The sequence below is a fragment of the Oncorhynchus kisutch genome, linkage group LG14 (assembly GCF_002021735.2).
Source record: "Oncorhynchus kisutch isolate 150728-3 linkage group LG14, Okis_V2, whole genome shotgun sequence".
Taxonomy (NCBI): domain Eukaryota; kingdom Metazoa; phylum Chordata; class Actinopteri; order Salmoniformes; family Salmonidae; genus Oncorhynchus; species Oncorhynchus kisutch.
Window position 1 is genome coordinate 80,796,187 of NC_034187.2, and position 27,580 is coordinate 80,823,766.

The window sequence follows — 27,580 nt, forward strand, 5'->3', positions numbered from 1 at the left end:
GAAAAAATATCCAGAAAATCACATTGTAGGATTTTGAATGAATGAATTTGCAAATTATGGTGGAAAATAAGTATTCTCTGACAATACTCTGTCAGAGATACTGAATAGAGAGAGAGAGAGAGAGCAGCTTTGAGGCAGAGGTGTATTATCAAATTTGTACTTATTCTTTGATCTGTGTATGTTTGTTCACTGCTCAACCCTTATGGTGGGTCGCCACTCAAAAGACATCTCGATTGGTGGGCCACGAAGCAAAACATTTTAGGTACCTCCCATGTGCTAAATGACTAAAATGTTAATGTAAAACATCTACAAAGGCAAAAGTGATCCTAGGTCAGGAAGCCCAGGACGTACCTTGGTGATCTGAGTGGTGGTGGTTGTACTGACTGTCTCTGAGGTGATGGTCTGGGCACTCAGTAGCACTCCAGAGTCCCTTTCTGCCATGCTGTCTACGGGCTGAAGGAGACACTATGTTAACACAAGGGGGAGAAAAGGGGTTCATTTAGGACTACAGTCATGGCCAAAACGTTTGAGTATGCTGCTTCAGTGTCTTTTAATACTGAAGTATAATTACAAGCATTTCATAAGTGTCAAAGGCTTTTATTGACAACTACATGAAGTTGATGCAAAGAGTCCATTTTTGCAGTGTTGACCCTTCTTTTTCAAGGCCTCTGCAATCCGCCCTGGCATGCTGTCAATTAATTTCTGGGCCACACTGATCGCAGCCCATTCTTGGAGTTTCTCAGAATTTCTGGTTGTTTTTTTGTCCACCTGCCTCTTGAGGATTGACCACAATTTCTCAATGGGATTAAGGTCTGGGGAGTTTCTTGGCCATGGACCCAAAATATTGATGTTTTGTTCCCTGAGCCACTTAGTTATCACTTTTGCCTAATGGCAAGGTGCTCCATCATGCTGGAAAAGGCATTGTTCGTCACCAAACTGTTCCTGGATGGTTAGGAGGAGTTGCTCTCGGAGGATGTGTTGGTACCATTCTTTGTTCATGGCTGTGTTCTTAGGCAGAATTGTGAGTGAGGCCACTCCCTTGGCTAAGAAGCAACCCCACACATGAATGGTCTCAGGATGCTTTACTTTTGTTATGACACAGGACTAATGGTAGCGTTCACCTTGTCTTCTCCGGACAAGCTTTTTTCCGGATGCCCCAAACAAGCAGAAGGGGGATTCATCAGAGAAAATGACTTTATCCCAGTCCTCAGCAGACCAATCCCTGTACCTTTTGCCGAATATCAGTCTGTCCCTGATGTTTTTCCTGGAGAGAAGTGGCTTCTTTGCTGCCCTTCTTGACACCAGGCCATCCGCCAAAAGTCTTTGCCTCACTGTGCGTGCAGATGCACTCACACCTGCCTGCTGCCATTCCTGAGCAAGCTCTGTACTGGTGGTGCCCCAATTCCGCAGCTGAATCAACTTTAGGAGACGGTCCTGGCACTTGCTGGATTTTCTTGGGCGCCCTGAAGCCTTCTTCACAACAATTGAACCGCTCTCCTTGAAGTTCTTGATGATCCAATAAATGGTTGATTTAGGTGCAATCTGACTGGCAGCAAGATCCTTGCCTGTGAAGCCCTTTTTGCGCGAAGCAATGATGACGGCACGTGTTTCCTTGCAGGTAACCATGGTTGACAGAGGAAGAACAATGATTCCAAGCACCACCCTCCTTTTGAAGCTTCCAGTCTGTTATTCGAACTCAATCAGCATGACATTGTGATCTCCAGCCTTGTCCTCGTCAACACTCACACCTGTGTTAACGAGAGAATCACTGACATGTCAGTTGGTCCTTTTGTGGCAGGGCTGAAATGCAGTGGAAATATTTTTTGGGGGGGGGATTCAGTTCATTTGTATGGCAAAGAGGGACTTTGCAATTAATTGTAATTCATCTGATCACTCTTCATAACATTCTGGAGTATATGCAAATTGCCATCATACAAACTGAGGCAGCAGACTTCGTGAAAATTAATATTTGTGTCATTCTCAAAACTTTTGGCCACGACTGTACATTGTCTACCGGCTGTGAGAAAGACAACAGGATCAAGTTCATTAGGCACCAAAAGGAAGAAAACACACTGAAACAGGGAGGGACTATCAGCAATTGTCCAATAAGAAATGCTTGTTTTAATGTTACGTTGCAAGATGTTTTAAAACCTTTTTTCCCGGTTTGGGTATCCTGATGAATATGACCCAGTTCACTGTTAAAACAAACTCATTGGGTTAATGAAGGGATTTATTTAATAAATATTGATCCCTCTCACCTGCGCTGACTCGTAGGTAATGGTCTTGGTCTCAGTGTGCACGATGGGGACCTCCTTGTTAGAGACGTCTCCTCGCAGGGAGTTAGACACGTCGGAGATGGTGATTGTCTGTGTTTTCACCACGTTAGGCTGTGAGGAGAGGGAGAATACAAACAGTGAATATTGAGTTTGTCGTATCCTCACTTCCCAACCACTCTCTCTAACTCCATACTAGATCTATCAGAACCTTCTGTAGTATGAACAGAATACTATATACATCATTCATACACATTTCTCCACATACAGTATTCTCTCCCAACCCATCTAGCACAGACCTGTCAAGACCCACGATTACCTATGACCCATAGTCCCCTGTTCATTCTCTGTGATTATCCCCTGTTCATTCTCTGTGACTATCCCCTGTTCATTCTCTGTGACTATCCCCTGTTCATTCTCTGTGACTATCCCATTCATTCTCTGTGACTATCCCCTGTTCATTCTCTGTGACTATCCCCTGTTCGTTCTCTGTGACTATCCCCTGTTCATTCTCTGTGACTATCCCCTGTTCGTTCTCTGTGACTATCCCCTGTTCATTCTCTGTGACTATCCCCTGTTCATTCTCTGTGACTATCCCCTGTTCATTCTCTGTGACTATCCCATTCATTCTCTGTGACTATCCCCTGTTCATTCTCTGTGACTATCCCCTGTTCGTTCTCTGTGACTATCCCCTGTTCATTCTCTGTGACTATCCCCTGTTCGTTCTCTGTGACTATCCCCTGTTCATTCTCTGTGACTATCCCCTGTTCATTCTCTGTGACTATCTCCTGTTCGTTCTCTGTGACTATCCCCTGTTCGTTCTCTGTGAATATCCCATTCATTCTCTGTGACTATCCCCTGTTCGTTCTCTGTGACTATCCCCTGTTCATTCTGTGTGACTATCCCCTGTTCGTTCTCTGTGACTATCCCCTGTTTGTTCTCTGTGAATATCCCCTGTTCATACCATGTGAATGTCCCCTGTTCATTCTCTGTGAATATCCCATTCATTCTCTGTGAATATCCCCTTTTCGCTCTCTGTGACTATCCCATTCATTCTCTGTGACTATCCCCTGTTCATTCTCTGTGACTATCCCCTGTCATTCTCTGTGACTATCCCCTGTCATTCTCTGTGACTATCCCCTGTTCGCTCTCTGTGACTATCCCCTGTTCGCTCTCTGTGACTATCCCCTGTTCGTTCTCTGTGACTATCCCCTTTTCGCTCTCTGTGACTATCCCCTGTTCATTCTCTGTGACTATCCCCTGTTCGTTCTCTGTGACTATCCCCTGTTCGTTCTCTGTGACTATCCCCTGTTCATTCTCTGTGTCTATCCCCTTTTCGCTCTCTTTGACTATCCCCTGTTCATACCATGTGAATGTCCCCTGTTCATTAATCTTAATGGTTGTACAGTCGTCTCAAATAAAACTGTGAAGGACCTCGGCGTTACTCTGGACCCTGATCTCTGTTTTGAAGAACATATCAAGACTGTTTCAAGGACAGCTTTTTTCCATCTACGTAACATTGCAAAAATCAGAAACTTTCTGTCCAAAAATGATGCAGAAAAATGTATCCATGCTTTTGTCACTTCTAGGTTAGACTACTGCAATGCTCTACTTTCCGGGTACCCGGATAAAGCACTAAATAAACTTCAGTTAGTGCTAAATACGGCTGCTAGAATCCTGACTAGAACCAAATAAATTTGATCATATTACTCCAGTGCTAGCCTCCCTACACTGGCTTCCTGTCAAGGCAAGTGCTGATTTCAAGGTTTTACTGCTAACCTACAAAGCATTACATGGGCTTGCTCCTACCTATCTTTCCGATTTGGTCCTGCCGTACATACCTACATGTACGCTACGGTCACAAGACGCAGGCCTCCTAATTGTCCCTAGAATTTCTAAGCAAACAGCTGGAGGCAGGGCTTTCTCCTTTTGAGCTCCATTTTTATGGAATGGTCTGCCTACCCATGTAAGAGACGCAAACTCGGTCTCAACCTTTAAGTCTTTACTGAAGACTCATCTCTTCAGTGGGTCATATGATTGAGTGTAGTCTGGCCCAGGAGTGGGAAGGTGAACGGAAAGGCTCTGGAGCAACGAACCGCCCTTGCTGTCTCTCCCTGACCGGTTCCCCTCTTTCCACTGGGATTCTCTGCCTCTATAACCCTATCACAGGGCCTTAGTCACTGGCTTACTAGGACTCTTTCATACCGTCCCTAGGAGGGGTGCGTCACTTGAGTGGATTGAGTCACTGATGTGATCTTCCTGTCTGGGTTGGCGCCCCCCCTTGGGTTGTGCCGTGGCGGAGATCTTTGTGGGCTATACTCAGCCTTGTCTCAGAACGGTAAGTTGGTGGTTGAAGATATCCCTCTAGTGGTGTGGGGGCTGTGCTTTGGCAAAGTGGGTGGGGTTATATCCTTCCTGTTTGGCCCTGTCCGGGGGTGTCATCGGATGGGGCCACAGTGTCTCCTGACCCCTCCTGTCTCAGCCTCCAGTATTTACGCTGCAGTAGTTTATGTGTCGGGGGGCTAGGGTCAGTTTGTTATATCTGGAGTACTTCTCCTGTCCTATCCGGTGTCCTGTGTGAATTTAAGTATGCACTCTAATTCTATCTTTCTTTCTCTCTCTCGGAGGACCTGAGCCCTAGGACCATGCCTCAGGACTACCTGACATGATGACTCCTTGCTGTCCCCAGTCCACCTGGCTGTGCTGCTGCTCCAGTTTCAACTGTTCTGCCTGTGATTATTATTATATGACCATACTGATCATTTATGAACATTTGAACATCTTGGCCATGTTCTGTTATAATCTCCACAATCTCCAATCTCCACACAGCCAGAAGAGGACTGGCCACCCCACATAGCCTGGTTCCTCTCTAGGTTTCTTCCTAGGTTTTGGCCTTTCTAGGGAGTTTTTCCTTAGCCACCGTGCTTCTACACCTGCATTGCTTGCTGTTTGGGGTTTTAGGCTGGGTTTCTGTACAGCACTTTGAGATATCAGCTGATGTACGAAGGGCTATATAAGTACATTTGATTTGATTCGTTCTCTGTGACTATCCCCTGTTCGTTCTCTGTGACTATCTCCTGTTCGTTCTCTGTGACTATCCCCTGTTCATTCTCTGTGACTATCCCCTGTTCATTCTCTGTGACTATCCCCTGTTCGTTCTCTGTGACTATCCCCTGTTCATTCTCTGTGACTATCCCCTGTTCGTTCTCTGTGACTATCCCCTGTTCATTCTCTGTGACTATCCCCTGTTCGTTCTCTGTGACTATCCCCTGTTCATTCTCTGTGACTATCCCCTGTTCGTTCTCTGTGACTATCCCCTGTTCATTCTCTGTGACTATCCCCTGTTCGTTCTCTGTGACTATCCCCTGTTCATTCTCTGTGACTATCCCCTGTTCGTTCTCTGTGACTATCCCCTGTTCATTCTCTGTGAATATCCCCTGTTCGTTCTCTGTGACTATCCCCTGTTCATTCTCTGTGACTATCCCCTGTTCGTTCTCTGTGACTATCCCCTGTTCATTCTCTGTGACTATCCCCTGTTCGTTCTCTGTGACTATCCCCTGTTCATTCTGTGTGACTATCCCCTGTTCGTTCTCTGTGACTATCCCCTGTTCATTCTGTGTGACTATCCCCTGTTCGTTCTCTGTGACTATCCCCTGTTCATTCTCTGTGACTATCCCCTGTTCGTTCTCTGTGACTATCCCCTGTTCATTCTGTGTGACTATCCCCTGTTCGTTCTCTGTGACTATCCCCTGTCTATCCATTCCCCTTGTGCTGAAGGTGTGGCTCTAGCCAGAACTATCATCCCATCCCAGTGTCTCAGACAATCTACTTAAAACTAAGTGTAGATTAGGGGTTGGAGACAGAAGAAACTGTTGCAATCGCTTAAACAATGATGATTCATGAAGTGCTTATTCAAACTGAACCTTCCTACTCTAGCGAGAACACAATATTCTGAATCTAAAAATAAAAAGGGGAAAAAAACTAAAACAAACAATTAAGTTGAGGGAGAAACATTGTCAAGAGAGAGAAAACTGTAATTGTGTTGTTTTGAAAGAGAGAAAGAGAGCTCTCCAGAGGATGGGCTGTAGCACAGAGACAAAACTACGACCCAACTGGCATCCTATTCCCTATGTAGTGCACTACTGTTGACCAGGGCCCATAGAAGCATCCTATTCCCTATGTAGTGCACTACTGTTGACCAGGGCCCATAGAAGCATCCTATTCCCTATGTAGTGCACTACTGTTGACCAGGGCCCATAGAAGCATTCTATTCCCTATGTAGTGCAATACTGTGGACCAGGGCCCATAGAAGCATCCTATTCCCTATGTAGTGCACTACTGTTGACCAGGGCCCATAGAAGCATCCTATTCCCTATGTAGTGCACTACTGTTGACCAGGGCCCATAGAAGCATTCTATTCCCTATGTAGTGCAATACTGTGGACCAGGGCCCATAGAAGCATCCTATTCCCTATGTAGTGCACTACTGTTGACCAGGGCCCATAGAAGCATCCTATTCCCTATGTAGTGCACTACTGTTGACCAGGGCCCATAGAAGCATCCTATTCCCTATGTAGTGCACTACTATTGACCAGGGCCCTATAGGGCACATAGTACTCTGGTCAAAAGTAGAGCACTACACAGCGAATGTGGTGACATTTGGGATTCAGCCAGCCTTGTGGTTAGAGAGTTGGACTAGTTAATCGAACGGTTGCAAGATCGAATCCCCGAGCTGACACAGTAAAAATCTGTCGTTCTGCCCCTGAACAAGGCAGTTAAACCCACTGGGCCGTCATTGTAAATAAGAATTTGTTCTTAACTGACTTGCCTAGTAAAAAAAATGTACCCAATGTGATAAAACACTGTAAAGTAACCTGACTAGTCCCGGGGGACGAGCTGTGTGATTTTCATAATAAGAGCGCCTCTCAGGGGACGAGCCGTGTGCTTTTCATAATAAGAGGGCCTCACAGGGGTCGAGCCGTGTGCTTTTCATAATAAGAGGGCCTCACAGGGGTCAAGCCGTGTGCTTTTCATAATAAGAGCGCCTCACAGGGGTCGAGCCGTGTGCTTTTCATAATAAGAGCGCCTCACAGGGGTCGAGCCGTGTGCTTTTCATAATAAGAGCGCCTCACAGGGGTCGAGCCGTGTGCTTTTCATAATAATAAGAGCGCCTCACAGGGGTCGAGCCGTGTGCTTTTCATAATAAGAGCGCCCCTCTGGGACGATGGAGAGGAGGATCAAGCCCACAGCGGGCTCCATGGCAACCTGCCATGCCAATTATCCACACACTAGCGCTCAGATATGCAGATTATGCAAATTAGAGGGATCATAAATAACTTTCATTTAGCTTTTTAATCTTTCATCTCAAACTCTTTGCCAGGAAGGGAGGGAGGAAGAAACAGAGAGAATAAGAGGGACAGAGAAACAGACAGAGATAGAGATACAGAGAAAGAGTGAGAGAGAGAAACCAAGAGAGTGAGAGTTAGAGGGTGAGAGAGAGACAGAGACAGAGAGAGAGAGGAAGAGACAGAGAAAGAGAGTGGTGTAGAGACAGAAAGCAAGAGCGAGCCCACAAGATTAAAAAAAAGAAAGTAATTTGATTTCGTTCACTTATTCAAGTCGGATATAATTTTGAGCCCATGAAAGGAGCAGATATGTGATATGACAGCTATAGTAGAGAGCATGTTGGGCATCTGTTCAAAACAGGGCAATCTTGTCGTCCTTTTCAAAGTCAAGCTATCCACGTGACAACTAATAATTAAGGAGAGCTTATTTCTAAGACGAGTTCATTTTCCTGGAGTTCCCTAATTAGAGTTCCCTAATTAGAGAGTCAACATCAGGGTAGTGGAGGGGAGTTCCCTAATTAGAGAGTCAACATCAGAGTAGTGGAGGGGAGTTCCCTAATTAGCAGCAAAACAGACCCCTCCCCCCCTAAATAGAGGGGGTGGAGGGGAGTTCCCTAATTAGAGAGTCAACAGTAGTGGAGGGGAGTTCCCTAATTAGAGTCAACATCAGAGGGGGTGGAGGGGAGGTCCCTAATTAGAGAGTCAACATCAGAGTAGTGGAGGGGAGTTCCCTAATTAAAGAGTCAACATCAGGGTAGTGGAGGGGAGTTCCCTAATTAAAGAGTCAACATCAGAGGGGTGGAGGGGAGTTCCCTAATTAAAGAGTCAACATCAGAGTAGTGGAGGGGAGTTCCCTAATTAAAGAGTCAACATCAGGGTAGTGGAGGGGAGTTCCCTAATTAAAGAGTCAACATCAGAGGGGTGGAGGGGAGTTCCCTAATTAGCAGCAAAACAGAAGTAGTAGTAATCTATATACACGGTAGTAATATATATACACGGTAGTAATATATATATACACGGTAGTAATATATATATACATGGTAGCAATATATATACATGGTAGCAATATATATATATACATGGTAGTAATATATATATACACACGGTAGTAATATATATACACGGTAGTAATATATATAGACACAGTAGCAATATATATGCATGGTAGTAATATATATATATATATACATGGTAGTAATATATATATATACACGGTAGTAATATATATACACGGTAGTAATATATATAGACACAGTAGCAATATATATGCATGGTAGTAATATATATATATATAGTTGTAATATATATATACACGGTAGTAATATATATACACGGTAGTAATATATATACACGGCAGTAATATATATACACGGTAGTAATATATATAGACACAGTAGCAATATATATGCATGGTAGTAATATATATACATGGTAGTAATATATATATATATATATATATATACACGGTAGTAATTATATTTCCGGTAGTAATACTGTATATATACAGTAGTAATATACATACGGTAGTAATATACATACATATATATATATATATATATATATATAGTTGTAATATATATATACAGTAGTAATATACATAAGTAGTAATATATATACAGTAGAAATATATATACGGTTTGTAATCACCTCTAAATGACTTCCAAATACAATACAGATACCCAAAGTTAGCATGCCTAATTAGATGTCTTTATTTTACAGTCGCCAAATGACCTTCACCTTTCATTACGGTTTAAATAAATCCTCATAGACTCGGACTAACATTACGATATTAATACAAATAAATTGTGAATGATATAAAAACACATACTAGATCAACATAGAGACTTTCCTACGGTCAGTTTCACAGTGAACATAATAAAAATGTCCATCTTTCTGGTGACCTAAGTTTCTATAATAATAGATCATGTGTTATAATAGTCATACACACATTTACCCACACAAACACCAACTAATACAGGAACAGGAACTAATACAGGAACAAGAACTAATACAGGAACTAATACACAAACAACAACTAATACAGGAACAGGAACTAATACAGGAACAGGAACTAATACACAAACACCAACTAATACAGGAACAGGAACTAATTCAGGAACAGGAACTAATACACAAACACCAACTAATACAGGAACAGGAACTAATACAGGAACAGGAACTAATACACAAACACCAACTAATACAGGAACTAATACACAAACAACAACTAATACAGGAACAGGAACTAATACAGGAACAGGAACTAATACACAAACACCAACTAATACAGGAACAGGAACTAATTCAGGAACAGGAACTAATACACAAACACCAACTAATACAGGAACAGGAACTAATACAGGAACAGGAACTAATACACAAACACTAACTAAAACTGGAACAGGAACTAATACACAAACACTAACTAAAACAGGAACAGGAACTAATAGAGGAACAGGAACTAATACAGGAACAGGAACTAATACACAATCACCAACTAATACAGGAACAGGAACTAATACACAAACACTAACTAATACAGGAACAGGAACTAATACACAATCACCAACTAATACAGGAACAGGAACTAATACACAAACACTAACTAAAACAGGAACAGGAACTAATACACAAACACTAACTAATACAGGAACAGGAACTAATACACAATCACCAACTAATACAGGAACAGGAACTAATACACAAACACTAACTAAAACAGGAACAGGAACTAATTCAGGAACAGGAACTAATACAGGAACAGGAGCTGATACAGGAACAGGAACTAATACACAAACACTAACTAATACAGGAACAGGAACTAATACACAAACACTAACTAAAACAGGAACAGGAACTAATACAGGAACAGGAACTAATACAGGAACAGGAACTAATACAGGAACTGATACAGGAACAGGAACTGATACACAAACACTAACTGATACAGGAACAGGAACTAATACAGGAACAGGAACTAATACACAAACACTAACTAATACAGGAACAGGAACTAATACACAAACACTAACTATTACAGGAACAGGAACTAATACAGGAACAGGAACTAATACAGGAACTGATACAGGAACAGGAACTGATACACAAAATAAATGAATACAGGAAGAGGAACTAATACAGGAACAGGAACTAATACAGGAACAGGACATGTACTCACATGCACACAGTTATTGAATACACTTCCACCACCACTCCATTGGTAAACAATACTTTTCCATAGTCTTTCTAACAGTGCAACTGTGCTTTAAGGACTAGCCAGGATCCAGACAGACCTTTGAGAGTACACTTCTCAAATAGCATTTCAATGGCTTTAGACTCAGTCTATGAGTGGTGGTATTTCATATAGGAAGACATTCCAAAATTCTCTAAACTAGTCAAGCATTGACACATACAGTATCTTCAATCCAAACTCATCTAGTTGGATGAGTAATCAGCAAGTGGGTTGATAGATGTCGTTGTTACGTATTATCGTGGTTTAAATCAGTTTGAAAAATAAAGCACCATCTTTTCTGGACAAAGTCTCTCTCTCTCTCTGTCTCTGTCTGTCTCTCTCTCTGTCTCTCTGTCTCTCTCTCTCTCTCTCGTAAGAGGGGCAGGCAGTGGGCAGTGATTGTTAGGACACGCAGGTGTGATTTAAAGCAAGCAGATGACAAAGTGGCAGGCAACCATCAACAGTAGTGGAATGCTTAGCAACCAGTGTTCCTTTTTGGTTACCGGTAGTGATGTCAGTCAGGTAAACAAGTACACCAAGTATACCGTCTCTGCATCCCAAAAGTAGGGCACTATATAGAGAATAGGGTGGTATTTGGAATGCATCCCCTTGCCTTTATGAGTGCAACAACAGCAACATGGGTTTAAAGGTCATTTTAGTTACATGAGCGCCCTATGGTGAGAATAGTAATAAGTCAGGGGTTCTTCTCTTATATACAACCTGTCTGTCCTGTCTGTCCCGTCTATCCTGTCTATCCTGTCTGTCCCGTCTATCCTGTCTGTCCCGTCTGTCCCATCTATCCTGTCTGTCCCATCTATCCTGTCTGTCCCGTCTGTCCTGTCTATCCTGTCTGTCCCATCTATCCTGTCTCTCCTGTCTATCCTGTCTGTCCCGTCTATCCTGTTTGTCCTGTCTATCCCGTCTATCCTGTTTGTCCTGTCTGTCCCGTCTATCCTGTCTGTCCCGTCTATCCTGTCTGTCCCGTCTATCCTGTCTGTCCCGTCTGTCCTGTCTGTCCCGTCTTTCCCGTCTGTCCTGTCTGTCCCGTCTGTCCTGTCTGTCCCGTCTATCCTGTCTGTCCTGTCTGTCCCGTCTGTCCTGTCTGTCCCGTCTATCCTGTCTGTCCCGTCTATCCTGTCTGTCCTGTCTATCCCGTCTGTCCTGTCTATCCTGTCTGTCCTGTCTATCCCGTCTGTCCTGTCTGTCCCGTCTATCCTGTTTGTCCTGTCTATCCCGTCTATCCTGTCTGTCCCGTCTATCCTGTTTGTCCTGTCTATCCCGTCTATCCTGTCTGTCCCGTCTATCCCGTCTATCCTGTCTGTCCCGTCTATCCTGTCTGTCCCGTCTATCCTGTCTATCCCGTCTGTCCTGTCTGTCCCGTCTGCTCTTGCCTAGAAAAGCGTCAACATAGACGAGAGCCGATGCAGCTCAGTGGCAGACAACCATTAGCTCTCTGCTGTAGCGTCTCAGAGCAGGAGTACTGATCTAGGGTCAGTTTTGCCTTTTAAATCATAATGAATAAGAGGTCGGTACCTGATCCAAGATCAGCAATACAGATCTCACAGGCTGTTGGAGAGACGGCTGGCCTTAGATTGAAATAATCTCGTGCTATACAGCAGAGCTGTCCAGGAGACACTGCACTACACTGATTGATTGAAACACTAAGGGATGAACACTGAAAGGAAAAGTCCCCTGAAAAATGAGAGACGGTAAAAATTTACCTTAAAGGAAAACTCCACCCAAAAACGCTATTTTGGTATTTGTTTCATTAGTCGATTGTTGATATAATCCCAAAATGTTTTGCGTGTCAGCAATCAAGTTTTCAAGATATATCACTTTCGAAATACAGAAATACAGCCGCTATGATGCATTTTGCATCGTATGACGTCAACTTAAGTGTAAGTTCAAGATTTCTGTGGACAGAGGGAGAAAATAAACAGTAGTCAAACAGGCTAAACACAAGCAGTGAAGAGTCAGTGTGGCAAACAAAGTTTGCTAGTGGATGTATTGTGTTTTCTTTTCACCATGGAATATTGTAAGTAAAAGTTGTAGAAGATCCTTGAAGTCCGGATATAAGTCAAGGGCGCAAGGCCAAATACAGCTCTCAACACTTCCTGGAAAAAAGTGCTGGCAAAGACAACAACGCCATTGTCCTTAATGCAAAATAACCTGGTAATTCACTCAGAGTACTGTTCAATAGGGGTTTGTGTCTGTCTGTCTGTCTGTCTGTCTGTCTGTCTGTCTGTCTGTCTGTCTGTCTGTCTGTCTGTCTGTCTGTCTGTCTGTCTGTCTGTCTTTGTGTGTTGGAGTCAGATGACGGAACACAGAATAGAAGACAGAAGAGAATTCTGTCTCTGTCCTTAAACAAGGCTACTTGACTGGGTGGTTCATTTCAATAGAGGGCTCTCTCTCTGTCCACCGGACCGGCCAGTCACTGGGTGGTTCATTTCAGTAGAGGGCTCTCTCTCTGTCCACCGGACCGGCCAGTCACTGGGTGGTTCATTTCAGTAGAGGGCTCTCTCTCTGTCCACCGGACCGGCCAGTCACTAGGTGGTTCATTTCAGTAGAGGGCTCTCTCTCTGTCCACCGGACCGGCCAGTCAGATAAACACCAGCCAACACAGAGTGAGAAACATGACCAGCAGTCCAGACAGGAGAGAGAAGGAGACATGGGACGGTTGGAGCTGGAGCATGGCTGGGTACAACTGGCAGGCTGAGGGCCCATTGACCCTGTCTTCCTCCTCCTCCTGCCTTTCCTCAGGCATTTCGATAGAGACCCTCAGAGTGTTCCCCCCGGCCCCGAGCCTCGTCCTCCTCAGAAGTATAATCTTCTTCCTCCTGTAGATAGTGGTGTCTGAGGAGCGGTGGTCCCCCGGAGGGCGAGGAGGCCTGCTGTTGCTGTCTCAGTAATTTTACCTGGTATTCAAACAGAGGACGCTTCCCTCGCTGTGTTCAGCAACGGGAGACCAAGAGAGACAGAAAACAATGAACAGACATGTGGGGGAATGGCCAACAGACAGGCAGGGAGTAGGGGAGGAGGGGAAGGGACGGGGGGACAAGGGGAGGGAGGTGGAGGAGGGGGGACAAGGGGAGGGAGGTGGAGGAGGGGAAGGGACAGGGAGACAAGGGGAGGGAGGTGGAGGAGGGGAAGGGACAGGGGGCAAGGAGAGGGAGGTGGACGAGGGGAAGGGACAGGGGGCAAGGAGAGGGGGCAAGGACAGGGAGACAAGGGGAGGGAGGTGGAGGAGGGGAAGGGACGGGGGGCAAGGAGAGGGAGGTGGAGGAGGGGGGACAAGGGGAGGGAGGTGGAGGAGGGGAAGGGACAGGGAGACAAGGGGAGGGAGGTGGAGGAGGGGAAGGGATGTGGAGACAAGGGGAGTGAGGTGGAGGAGGGGAAGGGACAGGGAGACAAGGGGAGGGAGGGAAGGGACAAGGGGAGGGAGGTGGAGGAGGGGAAGGGATGTGGAGACAATGGGAGGGAGGTGGAGGAGGGGAAGGGATGTGGAGACAAGGGGAGGAAGGTGGAGGAGGGGAAGGGACAGGGAGACAAGGGGAGGGAGGTGGGGGAGGGGAAGGGACGGGGAGACAAGGGGAGGGAGGTGGAGGAGGGGAAGGGATGGGGAGACAAAGGGAGGGTGGTGGAGGAGGGGAAGGGACGGGGAGACAAGGGGAGGGAGGTGGAGGAGGAGGGGAAGGGACGGGGAGACAAGGGGAGGGAGGTGGAGGAGGGGAAGGGATGGGGAGACAAGGGTAGGGTGGTGGAGGAGGGGAAGGGACGGGGAGACAAGGGGAGGGAGGTGGAGGAGGGGAAGGGACGGGGAGACAAGGGGAGGGAGGTGGAGGAGGGGAAGGGACGGGGAGGACAAGGGGAGGGAGGTGGAGGAGGGGAAGGGACGGGGAGACAAGGGGAGGGAGGTGGAGGAGGGGAAGGGACAGGGAGACAAGGGGAGGGAGGTGGAGGAGGGGAAGGGACGGGGAGACAAGGGGAGGGAGGTGGAGGAGGGGAAGGGACGGGGAGACAAGGGGAGGGAGGTGGAGGAGGGGAAGGGACGGGAGACAAGGGGAGGGTGGTGGAGGAGGGGGGACAAGGGGAGGGAGGTGGAGGAGGGGAAGGGCTGGGGGAGGGAGGTGGAGGAGGGGAAGGGACGGGGGAGGGAGGTGGAGGGAGGTGGAGGAGGGGAAGGGACGGGGGAGGGAGGTGGAGGGAGGTGGAGGAGGGGAAGGGATGGGATGGGGGAGGAGGGAGGGGGAGGAGCAGGAGAGTGGTGGTATGTGATGCTGTAATGAAATGATCTACTGTTGAAGTGAGGGCAGAAGGGGAGGCAGTGGTGGCAGTAGTGAGTGAGCTTTGATAGTAGTGAGTGACCTTTGATAGTAGTGAGTGGTAGGTCCCATCACTGAGCTTCAGCCTGACTCAGGATCTCCGGCTCTAGGCAATGAGGGTCAGGGTCCAGGGTGGTCTGACCAGGGCAGTGGTGGCAGCAGCAGTTCTGGGGCTGGAGAGGTTTTATGGGGCTTTGCTCCTCCATGCTGGGGCTAGATTGAGTGGCTGGGGCTAGATTGAGTGGCTGGGGTTAGATTGGGTGGCTGGGGTTAGATTGGGTGGCTGGGGCTAGATTGGGTGGCTGGGGTTAGATTGGGTGGCTGGGGCTAGATTGAGTGGCTGGGGTTAGATTGGGTGGCTGGGGCTAGATTGAGTGGCTGGGGTTAGATTGAATGGCTGGGGTTAGATTGAATGGCTGGGGCTAGATTGAATGGCTGGGGCTTAGATTGGGTGGCTGGGGTTAGATTGAATGGCTGGGGTTAGATTGAGTGGCTGGGTTAGATTGGGTGGCTGGGGTTAGATTGGGTGGCTGGGGTTAGATTGGGTGGCTGGGTTAGATTGAATGGCTGGGGTTAGATTGGGTGGCTGGGGTTAGATTGGGTGGCTGGGGTTAGATTGAATGGCTGGGGTTAGATTGAATGGCTGGGGTTAGATTGGGTGGCTGGGGATAGATTGAATGGCTGGGTTAGATTGGGTGGCTGGGGTTAGATTGAATGGCTGGGGTTAGATTGAGTGGCTGGGGTTAGATGGGGTGGCTGGGGTTAGATTGAATGGCTGGGGTTAGATTGAATGGCTGGGGTTAGATTGAATGGCTGGGGTTAGATTGAATGGCTGGGGTTCGATTGAATGGCTGGGGTTAGATGGAGTGGCTGGGGTTAGATGGAATGGCTGGGGTTAGATTGAATGGCTGGGGTTAGATTGAGTGGCTGGGGTTAGATTGAATGGCTGGGGTTAGATTGAATGGCTGGGGTTGGGTTAGATTGAATGGCTGGGGTTAGATTGAATGGCTGGGGTTAGATGGAGTGGCTGGGGTTAGATGGAATGGCTGGGTTAGATTGAATGGCTGGGGTTAGATTGAGTGGCTGGGGTTAGATTGAATGGCTGGGGTTAGATTGAATGGCTGGGGTTAGATTGAATGGCTGGGGTTAGATGGAATGGCTGGGGTTAGATGGAATGGCTGGGGTTAGATTGAATGGCTGGGGTTAGATTGAATGGCTGGGGTTAGATGGAATGGCTGGGGTTAGATGGAATGGCTGGGGTTAGATGGAATGGCTGGGGTTAGATTGAATGGCTGGGGTTAGATTGAATGGCTGGGGTTAGATGGAAGTCTGGGGTTAGATGGAATGTCTGGGGTTAGATTGGATAAAGGCATTCCTTGGTAGGTAAAATGCTAGCTAGTGCAAACGGTTTGTTTGGCAGTGCAACGTCTTGGATCAGACACCGTTGGGGGAGAACCACCATAGAAACTGGCTTGGTGCAGGTTGGCTACATCACAGTGTGATCTACTCCTCACTGAATCTTATATAGTCAGTCAGTCAACAAGCCTGCCTTAAAGTGATGAGCTTATCAAATTGAGGTCTATCGAGACTTGGCAGGCTCATATTTGGGATTTGTTGGTAATGTGTTCACGAAGACAAGACTGCTTGTCAAATCACCAGACTAGTGTATTATTCTATAATGGTGTTATTTTTCAGTGATCTTTTAGACAAAAACCTGTTAAAGATGATCATCTCCATTCAGAGGCCTATTGTATAAACATGCCCACACTCAATACAGATTGAAAGTTAAGAAAAGTTTTTTGGGGGGTAAAAGTTGAGCTGTTCTGATGGGAGTGCTTATTCTACTGCAGGAGTCTTCAGGTACATAGATAGGACAGGAGAAGGGTCTGGCTAGGCAGAATACCCAGGTAGCTGGAGGCAGCTTCAAGTCTGGGAGTAAAACTGTATTTTCAGCCCCATGGCAGTTGAGGAGCGAAGGGAGGGGAGCGGTGAGGTTCGGTGACCCAAGGCCCCAAACACCTCTCTGGGTCTCCAGATCCTCCTCAGAAGAAGGGCGTGGCGGTGGAGGAGGAGGTGGAGGATACGGAGGAGGAGGAGGGAGTGGATATGACTATGAGGCAGGGCAGGAGAAGGGGAAAGATGAGGATGAGGAGGAAGAGGAGGAACATGAAGAAGAAGAGGAGGAGCAAGAGGAGGGAGAGGAAGAGGAGGAGGAGGGAGAGGAAGAGGAGGAGGGAGGAGGAAGAAGAGGAGGAGGAAGGGGAGGAGGAAATGAAGAGATGACACCTATGAGGGGGGAGAGATCGAGGGAGGAGACATAAAACAACCAGTGAGGAGGGATACAGGTCAGGGTGGAGGAGAAACAATGAAATGAGGAGGAGGAGGAGGAGGGGGGTCAGTTCTGTTGTTGTTGTTGTCGCTGTTTGTTTTTTGGTTTGCGTTTTTTGTTTTTCAGTCTCTCATCACTACGTCAGACACCACCATCATCATCATTCACCATCATCATCATCATCATCATATCACAGAGTCATGCAGCTTCACTACTATCGGGTCAAACCCAGCCATGCGATTTGATTGGCAGATCAAAGCGGGAAGACAAAGCTGGCAGCAGCCAATCATGGAGCGGGGGGCAGTGGTCTGAGGGGGCGGTAGTTTGGGAAAGATGGGGTCTGTGGCTTTGGAAGTAGACACCTATAAAGGTAGTCGCAGCGGCTGCGGGGGCGGGGGCGAGAGAGTACAGTCCTGTGGGTGATAGATAGACAGCTGATTCTCTTGCCTTTGCTTAAGGTCACAGCCACACAGACTCCATACAGCAGCCATGCCACAGCATCCATAAAGCTGCCATACACAACAGGTCTGTTCTTTATTGTTAGCTGGTAAAGAACCGCCAGCTAATGTTCTCTTACTGCAGCCCAGCCCAGCTCAGCCCAACCCAGCTCAGCCCAACCCAGCCCAGCCCAACCCAGCCCAACCCAGCCCAGCCCAACCCAGCCCAGCCCCAACCCAGCCCAGCCCAACCCAGCTCAGCTCAGCCCAACCCAGCCCAACCCAGCTCAGCCCAACCCAGCCCAGCCCAGCCCAGCTCAGCCCAACCCAGCCCCAGCCCAGCTCAGCCCAACCCAGCCCAGCCCCAGCTCAGCCCAACCCAGCCCAGCCCAGCCCAGCCCAACCCAGCCCAGCCCAACCCAACCCAGCCCAACCCAGCTCAGCCCAACCCAGCCCAGCCCAGCCCCAGCCCAGCCCAGCTCAGCCCAACCCAGCCCAGCCCAACCCAGCTCAGCCCAACCCAGCCCAGCCCCAGCCCAGCTCAACCCAGCCCAGCCCAGCTCAGCCCAACCCAGCCCAGCCCAGCTCAGCCCAACCCAGCCCAGCCCAGCCCAACCCAGCCCAACCCAGCCCAGCCCAACCCAGCCCAACCCAGCCCAACCCAGCTCAGCCCAACCCAGCGCAACCAACCCAGCCCAGCCCAACCCAGCCCAGCTCAGCCCAACCCAGCTCAGCCCCAACCCAGCCCAACCCAGCTCAGCCCAACCCAACCCAGCCCAGCTCAGCCCAACCCAGCTCAGCCCCAACCCAGCTCAGCCCAACCCAGCTCAGCCCAACCCAGCTCAGCCCAGCCCAACCCAGCCCAACCCAACCCAGCCCAGCTCAGCCCCAACCCAGCCCAACCCAGCTCAGCCCAACCCAGCTCAGCCCAACCCAGCCCCAATCCAGCTCAGCCCAACCCAGCTCAGCCCAACCCAGCCCAGCCCAACCCAGCCCAACCCAGCTCAGCTCAGCTCAACCCAGCTCAGCTCAGCCCAACCCAGCTCAGCCCAGTCCAGCTCAGCCCAACCCAGCTCAGCTAAACCCAGTCCAGCCCAGCGTAACCCAGCTCAAACCTAGCCCAGCGAGGCTCAGCTCAGCGCAACCCAGCTCAGCTACGCCCAACCCAGCTCAGCCCAACCTAGCTCAGCCCAACCCAGCTCAGCCCAACCCAACCCAGCTCAGCTCAACCCAAGCTCAGCCCAACCCAACCCAGCTCAACTCAACCCAACCCCAGCTCAGCCCAACCCAGCTCAGCCCAACCCAACCCAGCTCAGCTCAACCCAGCTCAGCCCAACCCAGCTCAACTCAACCCAGCCCAACCCAACCCAGCTCAGCCCAACCCAGCTCAACTCAACCCAACCCAGCCCAACCAACCCAGCTCAGCCCAACCCAGCTCAGCCCAACCCCAACCCAGCCCAACCCAACCCAGCTCAGCCCAACCCAGCTCAGCCCATCCCAACCCAGCCCAACCCAACCCAGCTCAGCCAAACCCAACATATCCCAGCTCAGCCAAACCCAACATCTCCCAGCCCAGCCCAACATATCCCAGCCAGTACGGCCAGTAAGGACTGAATTGGCAGTACCTTTATCTCTGATACGCCACCAACTACTCTGTATGCAGGTGATAGGGAGGCCGTCCTCACCTGCACACACACACACACACACACACACACACACACACACCACACACACACACACACACACACACACACACACACACACACACACACACACACACACACACACCACACACACACACACACACACACACACATGAATATACACAGGGAAAGAGACTCCAAGAGTCTGCACTGAGTCCACTGTACGCACTGAGATCCACAAACACAGAGACCCTAATGAACACTTGGTGAAACTGAAACGTTAATTTCTACTGAATATGACCCTTGTACACAGTATATCCTTAGGGAATGAAAGATCCTCTATATCTCTCTACCAAGTATGAGGAAACTAAATATATTAGCGTATTTCAAATGAACACAGCACAGCAGCCCTGTTAAAGTGGGTAATTACACTGCCATTCTCTAGAAACTGGACATTGACTTGTGTCAAAATCTGAAACTGAGATGATTGCATCCTCTAGACTAGTGATTAGACATTGATTTGTGTCAAAAACAACAACTGAATGACGTGAGAAAAGTACCACAGTAAAACCCTACTGGGACTAATGACTAATGTGCAATCCAAAGTAACAATTAGAAACATATCAGAACAATACCATTTGCCCAAAGAAAGTCAACACATGAACAGAACCTCCTTGTCGGTAAACTTGTGCCAGAAAATGAAAAAAGTTGAGTCAAAAGTGCCATCTTTCATTCAAAACATCCTATTGTTGTCAGGAATCCTGGTTGGTGCTATAAGTGGGGCTTAGAGAGAATAAAGACCCCTCTGTCTCTCTGAGTACCCTGGGCTACTATGTCTCTCTGTCTCTCTGTTCTTTACCAAGACTGCTTGTTCTGTTGTTCTGTTGACTCTATAGGAATATAATAATCTCTAGAAGAGCCTTAGAGCCCTAAACCCTGGCAATTTAACTAGCAAACTCATTGGTACACTAGCCAGGTCACCCATTTTGGCACTATTGATTTTCAATTTTTAGTTGTGTTGGTTTTGACTCACCCCGTCAGTGCCTGGCTGCAGCTGTCCGTTGATGCTGGGCCGTGCGGAAGGGTGAGTGGGTGGACAGGCGTTTGTCCCACTCGCTCTCGCCCGCGGCTCCGGAACAGACTCCATGAAGCTTCTCTTCAGCTCACTGATACTGGTGTGGTGACGCATAATCTCTGCCTGGGTCTTATCCAGGTTCCTGGGAGGAGGGAGAGGGGGGAGGGACAGAGAGTAGAAGGGTGGTTGAGAGAGGAGGGAGGGGGGAGAGAGGGGGAGAGGGAGTAGGAGTAGGAGGGGTAGAGAGAAAAGGGAGGAGGGAAGAGAGAGGGGAGGGAGAGAGTAGGAGGGGTAGAGAGAAAAGGGAGGGACAGAGGAGGGAGGGAGAGGAGAGTAGAGGGGGGGTTAGAGAGAAAAGGGAGGGACAGAGGAGGGGAGGGGAGAGGTAGGAGGGGTAGAGAGAAAAGGGAGGGACAGAGAGAGGGGAGGGAGGAGTAGGAGGAGTAGAGAGAAAAGGGGAGGGACAGAGAGGGGAGGGGAGGGGAGAGTAGGAGGGGTTAGAGAGAAAAGGGAGGGACAGAGAGAGGGGAGGGGAGAGTAGGAGGGTAGAGTGTTAGAGAGAAAAGGGAGGGACAGAGAGAGGAGAGGGAGAGTAGGAGGGGTAGAGAGAAAAGGGAGGGACAGAGAGAAGGGAGGGAGAGTAGGAGGGGTGGAGAGAGGGTGTAGGAACAGGGGAGGGAGGGCGAGACAGAGGGGGATGAGATGAGAGAGAAAGAGGGAGAGTGGGAGGTGGAGAGGGGTGGATTGTGGGGAGAGGGGGGGGGGAAGAGAGAGAAAGGAGCGGGGGTAGAGATGGGAGGGCGAGAAAGAAAGAAAAGGAGAGACAGGGAGCAGAGAAGTCCATGATAGATAAAGTAGAGAAGAGAGCAGAGGAGAAGTCCATGATAGATAAGTAGAGACAGAGAGCAGAGGAGAAGTCCATGATAGATAAAGTAGAGACAGAGAGCAGAGGAGAAGTCCATGATAGATAAAGTAGAGACAGAGAGCAGAGGAGAGAAGTCCATGATAGATAAAGTAGAGACAGAGAGCAGAGGGAAGTCCATGATAGATAAAGTAGAGACAGAGGCAGAGGAGAAGTCCATGATAGATAAAGTAGAGACAGAGAGCAGAGGAGAAGTCCATGATAGATAAAGTAGAGACAGAGAGCAGAGGAGAAGTCCATGATAGAAAAAGTAGAGACAGGGAGCAGAGGAGAAGTCCATGATAGATAAGTAGAGACAGAGAGCAGAGGGGAAGTCCGTGATAGATAAGGTAGAGACAGAGGGGATAGTTTAAGGGGAAGGCAGAAAGAGATAGCAAGGAAGGGCAAAGGGGTGTGAAGCCCCCAGATAGGAAGGGGGAAGGGATGTCATTTTGGGGAAGTGACTGTTAATGACACAGTTACAGTTCAGCAGAACACAATTGTGATTGATGATTTGCTTATCATATCAAACTAAATGCAGTTGGAAGTTGGAACAGGCCTGCCCCTCTCAAAGAGGGCAAACAACATGACAACAACAGGCTCTAACAGGTCTTAGTCCATCCAGACCACATGATGTCCTATAGACAAACAACAGGCCTTAGTCCATCCAGACCACATGATGTCCTATAGACAAACAACAGGCCTTAGTCCATCCAGACCACATGATGTCCTATAGACAAACAACAGGCCTTAGTCCATCCAGACACGTGATGTCCTATAGACAAACAACAGGCCTTAGTCCATCCAGACCACATGATGTCCTATAGACAACACAACAGGCCTTAGTCCATCCAGACCACGTGATGTCCTATAGACAAACAACAGGGCCTAGTCCATCCAGACCACGTGATGTCCTATAGACAAACAACAGGCCTTAGTCCATCCAGACCACATGATGTCCTATAGACAAACAACAGGCCTTAGTCCATCCAGACCACGTGATGTCCTATAGACAAACAGGCCTTAGTCCATCCAGACCACGTGATGTCCTATAGACAAACAACAGACTGTCCTGTGTTCTCTCCACTCTATTCCCTCCTATGTAGATTGAACTTTAGTCCATCCATCTCCGTCTAGTATCCGTGCTGTCCATACCCATGGTGCAGAGGTGATGAGTCATTTCCCATGACCAATCTACACATGTTGGGATCGTGATCAGAGAGATCAAATACAGCACCTATTAGACTAGATTCTCTTGGTTAATGACTATTCATAAACCACATCTGTTCTGAACAGAATCTGCATTGCCTAGGATTTTAATTTGATCATTATTTTGTTGCTGAGAACTGCAGGAAAATAACATTTGTAGGTTTAAAAAGGCGTCTTAAAAGTCGGTAATTTCCACTTAAAAATGTCAGACTTGATTTGCCGTAAAACATTTTTGATCAACCCCTACAAAATTTTTTGTTCCATTAATTATAATCCAAGTTATAATTCACATATCCTATTGCTGAAGGATTATTTTCCAGCTGTTGCAAACGGGCTCAAATTAAGATCCTACATCTGTATATAGAGCCTGAGCTTTAGACCAGGGTACATAAGGGAGTCCCATAGAGTGCTGGGTCAAAAGAAGTGCACTACATAGGGAATATCATGCCATTTTGAAACAGAGCCAGAGAGTAGAAAGGAGCTCTGAGAGGTAAAACTATGGGGAGAAACATTGAAGTGTTATGTTTCACTAAAAGAGCATCGGTCTGGCTCCCTGCCAGTGAACTGGTACCACGGTAACTGAAGCCCAAAACTTTTATCTGTCTGACTCAACCTGCTCTACATACGGTGCACTCGGAAAGTATTCAGACCCCTTGACCTTTTTAAACATTTTGTTTACGTTACACCTTTACTCTAAAATGAATTAAATGAGTTGTTTTCCTCATCAATCTACACACAATAGCCCATAACGAAAAAGCGAAAAACAGGTTTAGAAATTTTTTGCAGAAATACTTTATTTACATCAGGATTCAGACTCTTTGCTACGAGACTCAACATTGAGCTCAGGTACATCCTGTTTCCATTGATCATCCTTGAAATGTTTCTACAACTTGATTGGAGTCCATCTGTGGTAAATTCAATTGATTGGACATGATTTGGAAAGGCACACACCTGTTTATATAAGGTCCCAGAGTTGACAGTGTATGTCAGAGCAAAAACCAAGCCACGAGGTCGAAGGAATTGTCCGTAGAGCTCAGAGACAGGATTGTGACGAGGCACAGATCTGGGGAAGGGTGCCAAAAAATGTGTGCAGCATTGAAGGTAGCCAAGAACACAGTGGCCTCCATCATTCTTAAATGGAAGAATTTTGGAACCACTCTTCCTACAGCTGGCCGTCTGGCTAAACTGAACAATCGGGTGGAAGGGCCTTGGGGGAGGTGACCAAGAACCCGACGGTCACTCTGACAGAGCTTCAGAGTTCCTCTGTGGAGATGGGTGAATCTTCCAGAAGGATAACCATCTCTGCAGCACTACACAAATCAGGCCTTTATGGTAGAGTGGCCAGACGGATGCCACTCCTCAGTAAAAGGCACATGACAGCCTACTTGGAGATTGCCAAAATGCACTTAAAGTACTCAGACCATCAGAAACAAGATTCTCTGGTCTGATGAAACCAAGATTGAACTCTTCAGCCTGAATGCCAAGCGTCACGCCTGGAGGAAACCTGGCACCATCGAGGGAAACATGAACGGAGCAAAGTACAGAGAGATCCTTGATGAAAACCTGCTCCAGAGTGCTCAGGACCTCAGACTGGGACGAAGGTTTACCTTCCAACAGGACAACGACCCTAAGCACACAGCCTAGACAACGCAGGAATGGCTTTGGGACAAGTCTCAGAATGTCCTCAAGTGGCCCAGGCAGAGCCCGGGCTTAAACCCGATCGAACATCTCTGGAGAGATCTGAAAATAGCTGTGCAGCGACGCTCCCCATCCAACCTGACAGAGCTTGAGAGGATCTGCAGAGAAGAATTGGAGAAACTCCCCAAATACAGGCGTGCCAAGCTTTGTAGCGTCATACCCAAAAAGACTTGAGGTTCTAATAGCTGGCAAAGGTGCTTCAACAAAGTTCTGAGTAAAGGGGTCTGAATACTTATGTAAAATGTGATATTTCATTAAATTTTCTTTTTCTTTTTATACATTTGCAAACAAAAGGAGAACTGACTCACCAGAACTATAAGGCACTAACGTTACCTAACAATAACAACATCAACTGATGCCACTGGCAACGCTATAAAATCTCCACAAAAGAGAGACCGAGTCTGCAGTGGTACAGTAGACACATTCGTCCATTACCCTAGCGACTAGTGCTTTTTGAGGTTTGGTTTTGGTTTCAATAAGATGATAAAAAAATAGTTTCCGATTGCAATAATTGGAGAGAGAAAAAATTGTAAATGCACTGCATTATGTGGGTTGAATGATGTCACACAGATTAAAACAAGTCCCATGAAGTGAACTGTCCTTATTAACCAACATAACTTTTATAAAAAATATTTCAGTTGTTGTTTATATTATATCTGTTTTATTTGATGGCTTTATTATTTCATTCCAAGTCATCATCTCATCTCTATAATGTTGGGTTCTAACTCACTATTTAGAGATGAGATGATGACTTGGAATGAAATAATAAAGCCATCAAATAAAAACAGATATAATATAAACAACAACTGAAATATTTTTTATAAAGTTATGTTGGTTAATAAGGACAGTTCACTTCATGGGACTTGTTTTAATCTGTGTGACATCATTCAACCCACATAATGCAGTGCATTTACAATTTTTTTCTCTCTCCAATTATTGCAATCGGAAACTATTTTTTTTATCATCTTATTGAAACCAAAACCAAACCTCAAAAAGCACTAGTCGCTAGGGTAATGGACGAATGTGTCTACTGTACCACTGCAGACTCGGTCTCTCTTTGTGGAGATTTTATAGCGTTGCCAGTGGCATCAGTTGATGTTGTTATTGTTAGGTAACGTTAGTGCCTTATAGTTCTGGTGAGTCAGTTCTCCTTTTGTTTGCAAATGTATAAAAAGAAAAAGAAAATTTAAATGAAATATCACATTTTACATAAGTATTCAGACCCCTTTACTCAGAACTTTGTTGAAGCACCTTTGCCAGCTATTAGAACCTCAAGTCTTTTTGGGTATGACGCTACAAAGCTTGGCACGCCTGTATTTGGGGAGTTTCTCCAATTCTTCTCTGCAGATCCTCTCAAGCTCTGTCAGGTTGGATGGGGAGCGTCGCTGCACAGCTATTTTCAGATCTCTCCAGAGATGTTCGATCGGGTTTAAGCCCGGGCTCTGCCTGGGCCACTTGAGGACATTCTGAGACTTGTCCCAAAGCCATTCCTGCGTTGTCTAGGCTGTGTGCTTAGGGTCGTTGTCCTGTTGGAAGGTAAACCTTCGTCCCAGTCTGAGGTCCTGAGCACTCTGGAGCAGGTTTTCATCAAGGATCTCTCTGTACTTTGCTCCGTTCATGTTTCCCTCGATGGTGCCAGGTTTCCTCCAGGCGTGACGCTTGGCATTCAGGCTGAAGAGTTCAATCTTGGTTTCATCAGACCAGAGAATCTTGTTTCTGATGGTCTGAGTACTTTAAGTGCATTTTGGCAATCTCCAAGTAGGCTGTCATGTGCCTTTTACTGAGGAGTGGCATCCGTCTGGCCACTCTACCATAAAGGCCTGATTTGTGTAGTGCTGCAGAGATGGTTATCCTTCTGGAAGATTCACCCATCTCCACAGAGGAACTCTGAAGCTCTGTCAGAGTGACCGTCGGGTTCTTGGTCACCTCCCCCAAGGCCCTTCCACCCCGATTGTTCAGTTTAGCCAGACGGCCAGCTGTAGGAAGAGTGGTTCCAAAATTCTTCCATTTAAGAATGATGGAGGCCACTGTGTTCTTGGCTACCTTCAATGCTGCACACATTTTTTGGCACCCTTCCCCAGATCTGTGCCTCGTCACAATCCTGTCTCTGAGCTCTACGGACAATTCCTTCGAACCTCGTGGCTTGGTTTTTGCTCTGACATACACTGTCAACTCTGGGACCTTATATAAACAGGTGTGTGCCTTTCCAAATCATGTCCAATCAATTGAATTTACCACAGATGGACTCCAATCAAGTTGTAGAAACATTTCAAGGATGATCAATGGAAACAGGATGTACCTGAGCTCAATGTTGAGTCTCGTAGCAAAGAGTCTGAATCCTGATGTAAATAAAGTATTTCTGCAAAAAATTTCTAAACCTGTTTTCGCTTTTTCGTTATGGGCTATTGTGTGTAGATTGATGAGGAAAACAACTCATTTAATTCATTTTAGAGTAAAGGTGTAACGTAACAAAATGTTTTAAAAAGGTCAAGGGGTCTGAATACTTTCCGAGTGCACCGTATGTAGAGCAGGTTGAGTCAGACAGATAAAAGTTTTGGGCTTCAGTTACCGTGGTACCAGTTCACTGGCAGGGAGCCAGACCGATGCTCTTTTAGTGAAACATAACACTTCAATGTTCTCCCCATAGTTTTACCTCTCAGAGCTCCTTTCTACTCTCTGGCTCTGTTTCAAAATGGCATGATATTCCCTATGTAGTGCACTTCTTTTGACCAGCACTCTATGGGACTCCCTTATGTACCCTGGTCTAAAGCTCAGGCTCTATATACAGATGTAGGATCTTAATTTGAGCCCGTTTGCAACAGCTGGAAAATAATCCTTCAGCAATAGGATATGTGAATTATAACTTGGATTATAATTAATGGAACAAAAAATTTTGTAGGGGTTGATCAAAAATGTTTTACGGCAAATCAAGTCTGACATTTTTAAGTGGAAATTACCGACTTTAAGACGCCTTTTTAAACCTACAAATGTTATTTTCCTGCAGTTCTCAGCAACAAAATAATGATCAAATTAAAATCCTAGGCAATGCAGATTCTGTTCAGAACAGATGTGGTTTATGAATAGTCATTAACCAAGAGAATCTAGTCTAATAGGTTG

At 47.0% G+C, this 27,580-nt stretch overlaps 1 protein-coding gene across 5 annotated transcripts in view; it reads right to left on the reverse strand.

Annotated features, from left to right (window-relative positions):
* Window positions 1–27,580, reverse strand: part of LOC116353432 (protein 4.1-like) — a 61,882-nt gene that overhangs the window by 7,581 nt on the left and 26,721 nt on the right. For 4 of the 5 annotated variants that reach the window (XM_031789046.1, XM_031789047.1, XM_031789049.1 and 1 more), the window contains 2 exons: window positions 2,259–2,387; window positions 352–465 (listed from right to left, as the gene is read on the reverse strand). In XM_031789046.1, the coding sequence (XP_031644906.1) occupies window positions 352–465; window positions 2,259–2,387 (243 nt within the window). The remainder of the gene's footprint in view (window positions 1–351; window positions 466–2,258; window positions 2,388–27,580) is intronic. The other variant, XM_031789048.1, reaches the window with a different exon arrangement.